The following is a 13,719-nucleotide window of genomic DNA, read 5'->3' on the forward strand; positions in this document are numbered from 1 at the left end:
CATGGCTAGATTCATCTGTTTGTGACTCAGAAATTGAGATAGTCAATTACTCTGTTGTCAGGAAGGATCGGAATCGGAACATATGTGCGTTTGTAAGATCGGATTTAAGCGTTGATCTGGAGATTGTCTGGCTGGATATCTGCCTTCCCAAAAGCAAGCCGATTTTGTTGGGGGTGTGTTACATGCCGCCCAATCAGAATGCGTTCTATGAAGGTCTCGAAATTGTGTTGTCAAACTGTAATGATTCCCTGGTGAAGGAAATCATTTTGTTTGAGGATTTCAATACTGATATCTGTAAAAAGGATAGCCCAACCCACAGTGTATTTTTGTACTTCTGTAGATCACTTGCTCTGACCCAAATGATAAAAGATCCCACCAGGGTATGTTAAACAGTGCAACGTACGATTGACTTAATATTGGTGTCTGATATATCCAAAATATCTCAGAGTGAAGTAATAGTATATGGAATCAGTGATAATTGTATTACATTTTGCAGAAGGAGGGTTTTTAAAGATATATTTATGTGTCACAAAACCGTTAGAATCAGAGGACAAAAAATACTGTGTTGAAATGTTTAGGGAGCAAGTGGGTAAAATTGACTGGTCACCTGTGTTGGATAGTGTAGGGGTAGACAGTGCCTGGGGAGCCTTTAAATGTAGATTCCTTGATGTGGTGAATGTGATGGCTCCCATTAGACGGGTCAGGGTAAAGTAGAGATCTAGCCCTTGGTTTAATCATGAGATTCTAGAACCTATCCAAGCAAGAAATAAGGCCTTTAAGAAATTTAAGAACTCTCAAGAGCAGCCTGATTTTGTCCTATATAAACGTCACAGAAATGAAGCACAAAGCAGGATGGATGAAGCTATGAGGGGTTACTTTGATGAGAAAAATCATTGAGAACAAAATTGCTTTGGGAATCATTTAAGGAACTAGGCTGTAGTAGTACTACCAAAAACAAACTTAACAGTATTGGACTGAACACCAGGGGGGAGATGGAATATTGCCAGCAAGCCGGTTAGCAAGCTGCCCACCAGTTCTGGTTTGTATGGAAACAACCAAGTCAAAAAGTATTAAGCCGAGTTAGGGGTTCAGCCAAACTCTTTTTCTTTTGCAAAGGTAGCAACAACCAAAAGAGTCAGTACGCTAGCAGAGCTTAAATTCTCCAAAGCTTACAGGCCTGGATAATATTCCTGTAAGGTTTCTTATAGGTTCTGCTGAGCAAATTGGCCCTTATATTACGCATATTGTTAATCTCTCTCTTGAATAAGGCGTCTTTCCCAGGGACATGAAACAAGCTAAAGTTATATCTCTGTATAAGAAGGGGTCAAAGTCTGACCCAGGGAATTATAGGCCTGTATCTATTCTCAGTATAACATCAAAGATCCTGGAGAGAGTTGTACATGAGCAAATTTATGAATATGTCAACAAACATCTTTAAGGTATGATTTTCAGTTGGGTTTTAGAAAAACATACTCCACCGATTCATGTCTACTTTACTTGACTGACTTCATCAGGAAAGAGATTGATGAGGGAAATCTCTGTGGAATGCTACTGCTTGACCTACAAAAGGCCTTTGATACAGTTAACCACTGTCTCCTGATCTCCAAAATGGAGGCACTGGGGTTAAGCAGTATCCCTCTAGGCTGGGCAAATTCCTATTTATCAGGTAGGGAGCAAGTAGTAGAGGTTAATGGAAGCAAAACCAATGAGTTGTGGTGTTCCACAGGGGAGCGTGCTTGGGCCTCTACTGTTTTTACTGTATATTGACGATATGAAAGATGCTTGTTCTTGCTGTCTTTTCCTTTATGCGTATGACTCTGCACTTCTGGTGTCTCACAAAGTAAAACTATGTTGGAGAGCATACTTAGCACAGAGCTTACTAATATTAGCAAATGGCTTGGAGATAATAAGCTAAGTTAGAATGGTGGGGTGCTGACTATTAAAACCTCTGTTAGCTACCTGGGATGTATCCTTGATGGAAGCTTGGGAGCTGTGAGCAAGTGCTAGGGAAGGTTAATGCCAGCACTTTTGGCTAGAAAGTCCAAGCTGCTTGATAAGGACTCCATGAAAGTGCTAGCCACTGCCCTCATTCAATGCCATTTTGACTATGCTAGTAATTCCTGGTTTGGGGGTTTATCTAAGCTTATGAAGGGGAAGCTCCAGATAGCCTAGAATAAGCTGATCGGGGTAGTATTGAAGGTGAGTCCACATACTCACATAGGCAGGAGCTGCTTTCAGGAACTAAACTGGCTGCCTGTTGAGGCTAGGATGTCCCAGATTAGACTAGGTTTTGTTTACAGGAGTATTTATGGATCTGCGCCCAGATATCTAACTGATTACTTTCCCCGTGTTAGGGATATACACAATCACATCACCAGATCAGGTGTTGCTAATGTGTGCTTATACAGGATCAAGAGTAATGCTGGGAAAGGTACTCTCTTGTATACTGGAACCTCAGATCGGAATGAGTTGCCTCTGCCCATAAAAATGACATCCTGTCTGGGCAGCCTTACAAATAAAGTAATCAGCCTCATGGTGAAATCCCTGAGTTGTTTACTTCATCACCGGCAACTGAGTTAGGAAGGACGCCTGTATATTTGGGTGTATTGATGCACCCTCCAAAGTCTAATTAATAACTTCACCATGGTCAAATGGATATTCAATGTCTCCTTTATTTACCCATCTACCAGTAGGTGCCCTTCTTTGCGAAGCATTGGAAAACCTCCCTGGTCTTTTTGGTTGAATCCGTGTTTGAACTGCTCAACTGAGGGACCTTACAGATAATTGTATGTGTGGGGTACAGAGATGAGGTAGTCATTCAAAAGTCATGTTAAACACTATTATTGCACTCAATGAGTCCATGCATGTCACTTGTTAAGTACATTTTTACTACTGAACTTATTTAGGCTTGCCTTGAAAAAGGGGTTGAATACCTCTTCAAAGAGTGTTTATGTAAAAAAAAAACATTATAAGAAGTGATTTAACAAGTCATTATCATAATTACAAAAACAACATCTTAGAATGAAAACATCGCAGACATGTACAAACTAGATTTTTTTTTTTTAATATAATGTACAAAATAGAAAATAAAAATCCTCACTTATTTCAAATAGTTAAGTATTTTTCCTGTGTCATTAGGCTATACAATAGATATACAACATGATACAAAACATGTATGTACAAGACTGAGGTTGTGCAGTGATAAAGATGTCAATGAGATTGCATCTTCTCCACAGAGTCCAAAAGAAACAGAAGAATAGGGGGAAATTAAAGGCAATAAGTTAATAAAATGGCTTTAGTGCTGGCAGGTCCTCAGAATTTGCAGCAGGAGCCACAGCCCTTGTTGTTACAGCAGTTGCAGCACCAACGGCACAGGGAGAGGTGTCTCCGATGCTTGAACCTGAAATGCTCCTGTATCTCAGCCAAGAAAATAACATTTAAAAAAGGTGGGAACAAGCACATGGTAAGTATTTTTGTCCAAGTCTCCACTTTACAAGCACGTTGCGCACTGTTCACCCTGAAGCCCTCTCTAACGGCTCACAATCAAACGATAACAGGTAGCACAAGTAGGTTAATTCAATTCTGCGGGGCAAACGCAACCACTTCGATTTTAATTTGCTAAAGGTAATTACTTAATTCATTCACTCAATTAAACGTACTGGCGGACGCAAGGACTCGCCGCCCGGCTGTTGATGTTCCCCAACTGGACTGTCAATGCTTCCAACCTCGTCTGTTCGCTCCCGCAAAGACATTTTGCACAAATTAATAATGATCAACCTCTAAAATCCTCGGGAAAAGGAACAGCAGTGCTTTCAAGGATGCACATACACGCGAGGTCGACTGCAAATGCAACACTGAAGGCCTTTCATTCTCGGTTTTGTTGGGAAGGTTATAGCCTATTTAAAAATAACAAATAATAACTTTATTTTTAAGGCTGCCCAGAGAGAATGTCAACTCATTCCGTTCTGAGGCTCCAGTATACAAGAGAGTACCTTTCCCAGCATTACTCTTGATCCTGTATAAGCACACATTAGCAACACCTGATCTGGTGCTGTGGTTGGAATTGAAGTGACAGTTTATGAAGAAGATCAGAACTCTTCAATTGACCCATAAAGAGACACTCTCCAACGCACAATTTTAAATGCAATAGATGAGTCCCAAGTTAGTTGATGGTCCTTTTGGTGTCTGTGGTTGAGGGACTTCTCTGTCTTTTGTTGAGACTGTGGTACACCGGTATTATACACACTTTGGCCACTATTGTGCAATCCTGCCACTTGACCCGATTTCCACTAGATAACACAGCCACAAAGTCAAAACAGCTTTCCCATGACTACAGATGCCGCTCCGGCGGGTGATATCAATTGACAAATATCCCACAACACTGTAAGTAATACTGTGAAACAATATCATTCCACTATTACAGCAGATATATTATGGACATTTTTATTACAGTGCAATGCAAAAATTAAAGAACAAAATTCCTCTGTGCCACCTTTCATTCAGTTGTTTCAAGTGTTATTAGGAATACAAGAATATGATATTATTATGTGGCAGGTATTGTATTATGTAGTTTTCCATCAGACCTTATGAAAAATACTTTTCTTTAAAAGGTCTAGGTAGGCTATATAATAGTGATTCATGCATGGATTATTAGGCCAAGGTATTTTTGTAGTTGAGAAAAAACCGGATTTATTTGAATGTGTAGGTAACTGAAATGTCTTGTGTGGCTCAGTTGGTAGAGCATAATGCTTGCAATGCCAAGGTTGTGGGTTCAATTCCCAAGGGGGACCAGTACAGGGGGGAAAGTATGAGGTTAATACACTTACTGTAAGTTGCTCTGGATAAGAGTGTATCTCTTTAAAAAATGTACAATGACACATTTCATGCTATGCTGCTATATCACATTCCATGAACACAAAATTATACTGTGAAAATTGTAAGCCTCTGAATTCATCATTTTCATCCTCAAAAAAGTCTGTGATAAGTGGTTAATAGCCTAATAATAACAAATTGTATGTGCTCTCAGGGGCTCAACTTGTTTGATACTATACCATTACATTTTAATCCATCGAATAATTATTTTATTGGCTGTGCCAAACCTGTCTCTTTAAGCGAAATAACATGTTGTGGGGACCCCTGAGCCCGTCTGTCTCGTATACAGATAACTCTTTGCCATCACTTGTTGACTTTGGGTGACCGGAACATCAGTGTTAACAAATATAACCACGAATGACTTCTCATTGGAATCCAGCCAGCAAGCTTAATTTGTTGAGTAGTAGTGAAGGTGGGGGTGAGGAAGGAACTTTCTGCAGTGACACCAGCTGCCAGCACTATCTTTGTGAATCTTCTGGTCAAACAGAGCTCGGCTCCAGTGGGGCGGACACAGAGACACAGTCAACTAGACAGGCGCCAGTCCACCACTCGCTCCTCCTGGGCCGGGGCATTGGCCCCCTGTGTCATCCTAACTACCCCTGTCTCCGACCTCTCACTACCTCACATGTACTTTATTTATATGGGCACTTGACACAAAATTTCCCAAAAATTAAGTTAAGAAAAATATTTACTAATGAAATAGCCAACCGCCCCAAAAAAACAATCGTCAGCTTTCTTCCAACCCCCACCTTCTCCAGACCTGCCAGAAAGCCTGTCGTCTTGCACGTTTGCTGTGGCTAATTTGTTAATGTAGAACTGGGTCACTATCAGCTCATTATTTGAAAAAAAGGTAAACAATATGCTAATCAACTCCAGTAGTGTTCAGTGTTCAAAGACCCTGCCCCCGACTACAGCAGCTCTGTCCAACTAGTCCCCTGTTTGCTGGGACATTCTCTGCCTCATGGGGCAGTGTTGAGCACTGACTGTTTTTTTAGGCTGTACAAACAAGCCAGACCTAGTTCATACAGGAGATAGGATTTTCAAAGTGCATATACTAATCCCAATTTCAGTCTCCTTTTAGCAGAGTAATATGGACTACACTGAGTGTACAAAAAAATAACACCTTCCTAATATTGATTTGCAAATTCATTGGGGCATGGACTCATTGGGGCATGGGCCCATGTTGACTCCAATTCCACAGTTGTGTCAGGTTGGCTGGATGTCCTTTGGGTGGTGGACCATTCTTGATAGACACAAGAAATTGTTGAGCATGAAAAACCCAGCAGCGGTGCAGTTCTTGACACAAACCAGTGTGCCTCGCACCTATTACCATACCCCGTTGAAAGGCACTTAAATATTTTGTCTTTCCCATTCACCCTCTGAATGGCACACATGTCAATGTCAATCAATGTCTCAATTGTCTCAACGCTTTAAAAAAACATTTTACCTGTGTCCTCCACTTCATCTACACTGATTGAAATGGATTTAACAAGTAACATCAATAAGGGATCATAGTTTTCACCTGAACTCACTTGGTCAGTGTATGTTGAAATACAGTCCCTTCAGAAAGTTTTTCATACTTATTTAAAATGTTGTTGTGTTTCTGCCTGAATTCAAAATGAATTCAATATATTTTTTCCACTCAACCATCTACATACAATACCCCATAATGACAAAGTGAAAACATGTTTTTAGAAATATTAGCAAATGTATTGAAATTAAATACAGAAATATCTCATTTGCATAAGTATTCACACCCCTGAGTCAATACTTTGTAGAAGCACCTTTGGCAGCGATTACAGCTGTGAGTCTTTCTGGGTAAGTCCCTAAGAGCTTTCCACACCTGGATTGTGCAACATTTGCCCATTATTATTTTCAAAATTATTCAAACTCTGTCAAATTGTTTGTTGATCATTGCTAGACAACTATTTTCAGGTTTTGCCATAGAGTTTCAAGTAGATTTAAGTCAAACTGTAACTCGGCCACTCAGGAAAATTCACTGTCTTCTTGGTAAGCAACTCCTGTGTAGATTTGGCCTTATGTTTTAGGTTATTGTCTTGATGAAATGTACATTAATTTCCCAGTGTCTGTTGGAAAGCAGACTGAACCAGGTTTTCCTCTAGGTTTTTACCTGTGCTTAGCTCCATTCCGTACATTTTTTATCCTGAAAAACTCCCCAGTCCTTAACGATTACAAGCATACCCTTAACATGATTGTCATGCCCTGACCTTAGAGATCCGTATTATTCTCTATGTTTGGTTAGGTCAGGGTGTGACTCGGGTGGGAAAGTCTATGTTTTCTATTTCTTTGGTTTTGGCCGAGTGTGGTTCCCAATCAGAGGCAGTTGTCTATCATTGTCTCTGATTGGGGATCATTTATAAGTTGTCATTTTCCTTTTGGGTTTTGTGGGATCTTGTTTTCTGTTTAGTGTCTGTGCCTGACAGAACTGTGCGCTTTCGTTTTTGCTTTTTGTTTAAGTGTTTTTGTGAATAAAAGAATCATGAACACTTTCCACACTGCGCTTTGGTCTACTCTTCCTACCACCAACGAGAGCCGTTACAATGATGCAGCCACCACTATGTTTGAAAATATGGCGAGTGGTACTGAGTAATGTGTTGTATTGGATTTGCCCCAAAAATAACACTTTGTATTCAGAACAAAAAGTGAATTGCTTTGCCACATTTTTTGCAGTATTACTTTCGTGCCTTATTGCAAGCAGGTTGCATGTTTTGGAATATTTTTATTCTGTACAGGCTTCCTACTTTTCACTCTGTCAATTGTGTTAGTATTGTGGAAGAACTACAATGTTGTTGATCCATCCTCAGTTTCTACGATCACAGCCATTAAACTCTACAACTGTTTTAATGTCACCATTGGCTTCATGGTGAAATCGCTTAGCGGTTTCCGTCCTCTCTGGCAACTGAGCTAGGAAGGACACCTTTATCTTTGTAGTGACTGAGTATGTTGATACATCATCCAACATCTAATTAATAACTTCAACATGCTCAAAGGGATATTCAGTGTGTGCTTCTGTTTTTTTAACCTATCAACCAATAAGTGCCCTTCTTTGCTAGGCACTGGAAAACCTCCCTGGTCTTTATAGTTGAATCTGTGTTTGAAGTTCACTCCTTGACTGAGGGACCTTACAATTATTTGTATGTGTGGGGTACTGAAATGAGGTAGTCATTAAAAAATCATGTTAATTAACCCATAACAGTCTAAGCCCTTTGTAAACTATATGGAATTGTTTTAATAAGGTCTTGTAGTAGCCCTTCTTAGGGATAGGGGGCAGTATTCGGAAGTACGGATGACTGACATGCCCACAGTAAACTGCCTGTTACCCAGGCCCAGAAGCTAGGATATGCATATAATGGTAGTATTGGATAGAAAACACTCTGAAGTTTTTAAAACTGTTAAAATAATGTCTTTGAGTATAACAGAGCTGATATGGCAGGTGAAAACCCAAGGAGAATCCATCTGGAATTTTTTGGTTGTTGAGGTGACCACCCATTGAAATGCCTGTCTATGGCATGCAGTTCCCATGGCTTCCACTAGATGTCAACAGTCTTTAGAAAGGGTTTCAGGCTTGGTTTTTGAAAAATTAGCTAGAATTTTGAGTTTTTCAAGGTGGCTCTCATTTTGACTGTAGTGTTGTGGCACGCGTGGATGAAGGCGTGCACTTCGTTATTTATCTCTGGTATTGAACACACTATTCTCCGTCTTAAATTGTATTATTTATTTACATATTAGGGTACCTGAGGATTGATTAGAAACGTTGTTTTACTTGTTTGGATAAAGTTTATTGGTAACTTTTGGGATTCCTTTGTATGCATTTTGATTGAGTGGAACAGGTGGATTACTGAATCAAGCGCGCCAACTAAACTGACTTCTTTGGGATATAAAGAAGGACTTTATGGAACAAAATGACCATTTGTTATGTAGCTGGGACCCTTGGGATTGCAAAAAGAGGAAGATCTTCGAAGGTAAGTGATTTATTTTATCGCTATTTCTGACTTTCGTGACGCCTCTGCTGTTTGGAAAATGTTTTTAATGCTTTTGTATGCGGGCGCTGTCCTCAGATAATCGCATGGTATGCTTTTGCTGTAAAGCCTTTTTGAAATCTGACAAAGCGGCTGGATTAACAAGAAGTTAAGCTTTTAAATGATGTATGACACTTGTATTTTCATGAATGTTTAATATTACGATTTTTGTATTTAGAATTTCGTGCTCTGCAATTTCACCGGATGTTGGCGAGGTGGGTCACTAGTGCCGCATCTAGCCCAAAGAGGTTTTGAATATATATAAAAAATATTTTATGGGAAAAAAAATGTTGGGCCTTATTGTTATTAGCCCATACAAATGCATTGAATAACAGATTCACTACATGGAACAACAGATAGTCCCCAAAATAAATCTAAAGGAAGTTTGTTCTGAAGTGTCTGTCCTATATCTGAGAGATATAAGAAAGATCAGGAAACGTATACACTACTGTTCAAATGTTTGGGTTTACTTTGAAATGTCCTTGTTTTCCATGAAAACATACATTAAATGAGTTTCAAAATGAATAGGAAATATACCGTAATTTCCGGACTATAAGCGGCTACTTTTTTCCCAGGCTTTGAACCTCGCGGCTTAAACAATGACGCGGCTAGTATATGGATTTTTCCCGCTTTCAAATTTAAAAATAAATAAATAAAAAAATAAACACATTCTGTGACGTGCTCAGTTTTCTGGCTGCATGAAGTTTTCATTAGACCAATGAAATTGCCGAACGGGTTAAGGTCAAACAACTCTTTTGTTTACTGTTTAGATTAAATCGAGCACGCTCAAACTTCCCATCATTCTGATTACGGTAGTCATTTTGTCACCCTCATCATGGCAAAGACACGGAGAAATGCATATGATGCAGCTTTCAAGTTGAAGGCGATTGATCTGGCTGTTGGAAAAGGAAATAGAGCTGCTGCACGGGAGCTTGGTCTGGAGCAATGACTTTCGTGGTAGGTTACTGTTTACTGCTAATTTTTATTTTTTTGTTACAAGCCGTGTTTCGTTAAACCCTATTTATTTTTGTTACAAGCCGTGTTTCGTTAAAGCCTGTGTAAAGTTCATTTGTTTCAATGTACCGGTAGGCACCTGCGGCTTATAGACATGTGCGGCTTATTTATATTCAAAATAATAATTTTTAAAAAATTGGTGCGCTCAATAGTCCGGAAATTATGGTAGTCAAGACGTTGACAAGGTTATAAATAATGATTTTTAATTGAAATAATTGTGTCCTTCAAACTTTGCTTTCATCAAAGAATTCTCAATTTGCAGCAATTACAGCCTTGCAGACCTTTGGCATTCTAGTTGTCAATTTGTTGAGGTAATCTGAAGAGATTTCACCCCATGCTTCCTGAAGCACCTTCCATAAATTGGATTGGCTTGATGGGCACTTCTTACGTACCATACGGTCAAGCTGCTCCCACAACAGTTCAATAGGGTTGAGATCCGGTGACTGTGCTGGCTACTGCATTATAGACAGAATACCAGCTGACTGCTTCTTCACTAATTAGTTATTTCATAGTTTGGAGCTGTGCTTTGGGTCATTGACCTGCTGTAGGAGGAAATTGTCTCCAATTAATCGCCATCCACAGGGCATGGCATGGCATGGCATTGCAAAATAGAGTGATAGCCTTCCTTCTTGAAGATCCCTTTTACCCTGTACAAATCTCCCACTTTACCACCACCAAAGCACCCCCAGACCATCACATTGCCTCCACCATGCCTGACAGATGGCATCAAGCACTCCTCCAGCATCTTTTCATTTTTTCTGCATTTCACAAATGTTCTTCTTTGTGATCCGAACACCTCAAACTTAGATTCGTCTGTCCATAACACTTTTTTCCAATCTTCCTCTGTCCTGTGTCTGTGTTCTTTTGCCCATCTTAATGTTTTTTTTTTATTGGCCAGTCTGAGATATGGCTTTTTCTTTGCAACTCTGCCTAGAAGGCCAACATCCCGGAGTCGCCTCTTCACTGTTGACGTTGAGACTGGTGTTTTGCGGGAACTATTTAATGAAGCTGCCAGTTGAGGACTTGTGAGGCGTCTGTTTCTCAAACTAGACACTCTAATGTACTTGTCCTCTTGCTCAGTTGTACACCGGGGCCTCCCACTCCTGTTTCTATTCTGGTTAGAGCCAGTTTGCGCTGTTCTTTGAAGGGAGTAGAACACAGCGTTGTACGAGATCTTCAGTTTCTTGACAATTTCTCACATGGAATAGCCTTCATTTCTCAGAACAAGAATAAACTGACGGGTTTCAGAAGAAAGCCTTTGTTTCTGGCCATTTTGAGCCTGTAATCAAACCCACAAATGCTGACGCTCCAGATAATCAATTAGTTTAAAAAAGGACAGTTTTATTGCTTCTTTAATCAGGACAACAATTTTCAGCTGTGCTTACATAATTGCAAAATTATTTTCTAATGTTCAATTATCCTTTTAAAATGATAAACTTGGATTAGCTAACACAACGTGCCATTGGAACACAGGGGTGATGGTTGCTGATAATGGGCCTCTGTACGCCTATGTAGACATTCCATTAAAAATCTGCCGTTTCCAGCTACAATAGTCATTTAAAACATGAACAATGTCTACACTGTGTTTCTGATCAATTTGATATTTTTACATGTATTTAACCCCTTATTTTTAGCACTAAACAGTCTCCATATATATATAGTACTTCCATTTATTTTTTCAACTGGTACCTGGGGACCTTCAGACGAGTCCCGTGAGGCCTGTGGGAATCCTAGCGCAAAACAACCAACATGTACGTGTTTGTTAGTCTCACCTTTCCATAGAGGGTAATATTAGCCCAAACGGTTCAGACGCTGCAGACAGGAGTTGGCAGACTGGCTGTACCGACTTCAGACGAGTCCCAAGACGCTTATGGGGGTTGTAGAGCAAAATGGAGAACACCATGGTGTTTGCGAGAGTCTCATCTTTCCATAGATGGGTCATAATAGTTTGAAGGCCAAACTTTTTGCTACAGAGGTGTCATGACTGTCCTGATCAGGTCAGGGTACAGGAGACCACCACCCTACAGATTATCTCCCAAACCCCCAACAGAGGAGGAGAGATCTAGGGGTCTGAAGATGTGGGGGTTTTATGACACCTCATGCCCATAATACAGAGAAATTCCTTTGTCCTAACAATGGAGAACTGGCCTCAGAACCTTAAACATGCAATAAAGGAACTTTGGAACAATGGTTTCCGTCAGCCACAATGGTGGTTATGACGAAAAGTGGAATATTAAAATGTATGTAACTTTGGTATTTGTTTTTAAAGGTTAAGAGATGACGTTATTATGAAAACATTGTACCTTTAAGAGTTTTCCCAGTATATGCCTGATGTTTATACATTGTACGCTGTTTGGAAAATATCCAAATCAAACAGAATGTTTTGATAAAGATGAAATGTGAAGTTAGTGTCTAAAATCGGATTTTTAGCCAAATCTAAGCCTTGCCCCCTGTACTTGGTCCGCCCAGAGAATCGCCCTAAAGGCTGTTACACCCACTTCTGACCCGAGGGTATAAGACAGGAGAGTGAAGAATTAACATAGTAGACTATTGACCCCAAACTGCTGCCAAGGTCTAACAAAGTCGACGAACCCCAAAACGAAACACAAGGTTGAAGACAAAGAAATATTTTTCTACACGAGCTACGGACGAGTAGCTGTGTCTAAGCGGGTGAATTCAAGCCGAACCACCCAGCCTCCACTCTCCATTGAATCGTGGTATCGACACCATTCGAGCCGAAGCTGTGAGCTCTGAGCTACAGAGCTGTCTGTCCTCAGAAGACCCCTTTCCGATCAAGGGTGAGGATCAGACCACTTAGCCAAGAAGGACACTGACATCGTGAGGACAACCAGAGAGTTGCGCCGGAGAACTGCGGCATTTAGAAGCCTAAACGACCACGCGGAGCTTCCCACCTGAGAACTACAACACGTAATTACATCATTATATTCTGACCCATAAGAGCGGCAGTTCGGGGCAAGGCTAATTTTAAATAAGCATGGCTGACAAATGAACCCAAATGTATATTTCTCTCGTGTACTTCCTTTCTTTCTCTCTCTTTAAAATCCCCATTTTGGGTAACAAGCGCCATAGTGTGTTGGCCCGTTATACTAAGTCCTAATCGATAGCTAGACTGTGTTTTGTGTATGTGCATTTTTATCATCATTTTAGCTTGCTAGTAAATAAATAATCAACTAAGATTGGTGTGGTAAATTCAGTGGTAAAGCCCGGGTCCGTGCAGATTCCCGGATTATACGATTTTCAGATTATGAGACTGTAGAGGAAATTGATTAATTTAGCGACTGTTGTAATCGATATTCTGATATCCTTTGAGTTAATTTGGGAAATAGAAACTCAATCAAAACAATGTTCCCATGGTGCCCCAGGTTAATGAGTTAATAATTGCTTGATTCATTGCTTAATTCATTTAATCACGTAATTATAAACCGTTAATCATTCGATGAGCAACAGTCGTCACATTAACTAATACAACGTCACGACATATGGCGCCCCCTGTGAGGAATCTAAGATAGGACTAGGCCGCACTGTTGTGTTATTCCATATCAATTGTGTAGCAATATATATACATTCCATTAATAGCTATAGGCAGGACTAGTGCGGGAGAGAAGTGTGTGTGTGTCGTTCCATTTGACCCAGATACTGGTCGGGAGAGAACGACCCCTGTTGTATATCTGACCAAAGCCAGTGTGAAGGGGGTCTACTGAATGTTACGAGCTAGGGCATATGTACCAGCCGATGCAGGCATTCTGAGAAATAATACTAGTTGGGCCTAACG

At 40.2% G+C, this 13,719-nt stretch overlaps 1 protein-coding gene across 1 annotated transcript; it reads right to left on the reverse strand.

The window, feature by feature from the left end:
- Window positions 1-2,930: 2,930 nt before the first annotated feature.
- LOC115165471 (hepcidin-2-like) lies at window positions 2,931-5,460 on the reverse strand. The gene is made up of 3 exons (XM_029718617.1): window positions 5,419-5,460; window positions 3,778-3,862; window positions 2,931-3,536 (listed from the first exon to the last, which is right to left on the reverse strand). The coding sequence occupies exons 1-3, from the start codon at window positions 5,458-5,460 to the stop codon at window positions 3,313-3,315; spliced, it is 351 nt and encodes a 116-aa protein (XP_029574477.1). The 3' UTR covers window positions 2,931-3,312.
- Window positions 5,461-13,719: the final 8,259 nt, after the last annotated feature.

Source organism: Salmo trutta, chromosome 3 (genome assembly GCF_901001165.1).
Source record: "Salmo trutta chromosome 3, fSalTru1.1, whole genome shotgun sequence".
NCBI lineage: Eukaryota > Metazoa > Chordata > Actinopteri > Salmoniformes > Salmonidae > Salmo > Salmo trutta.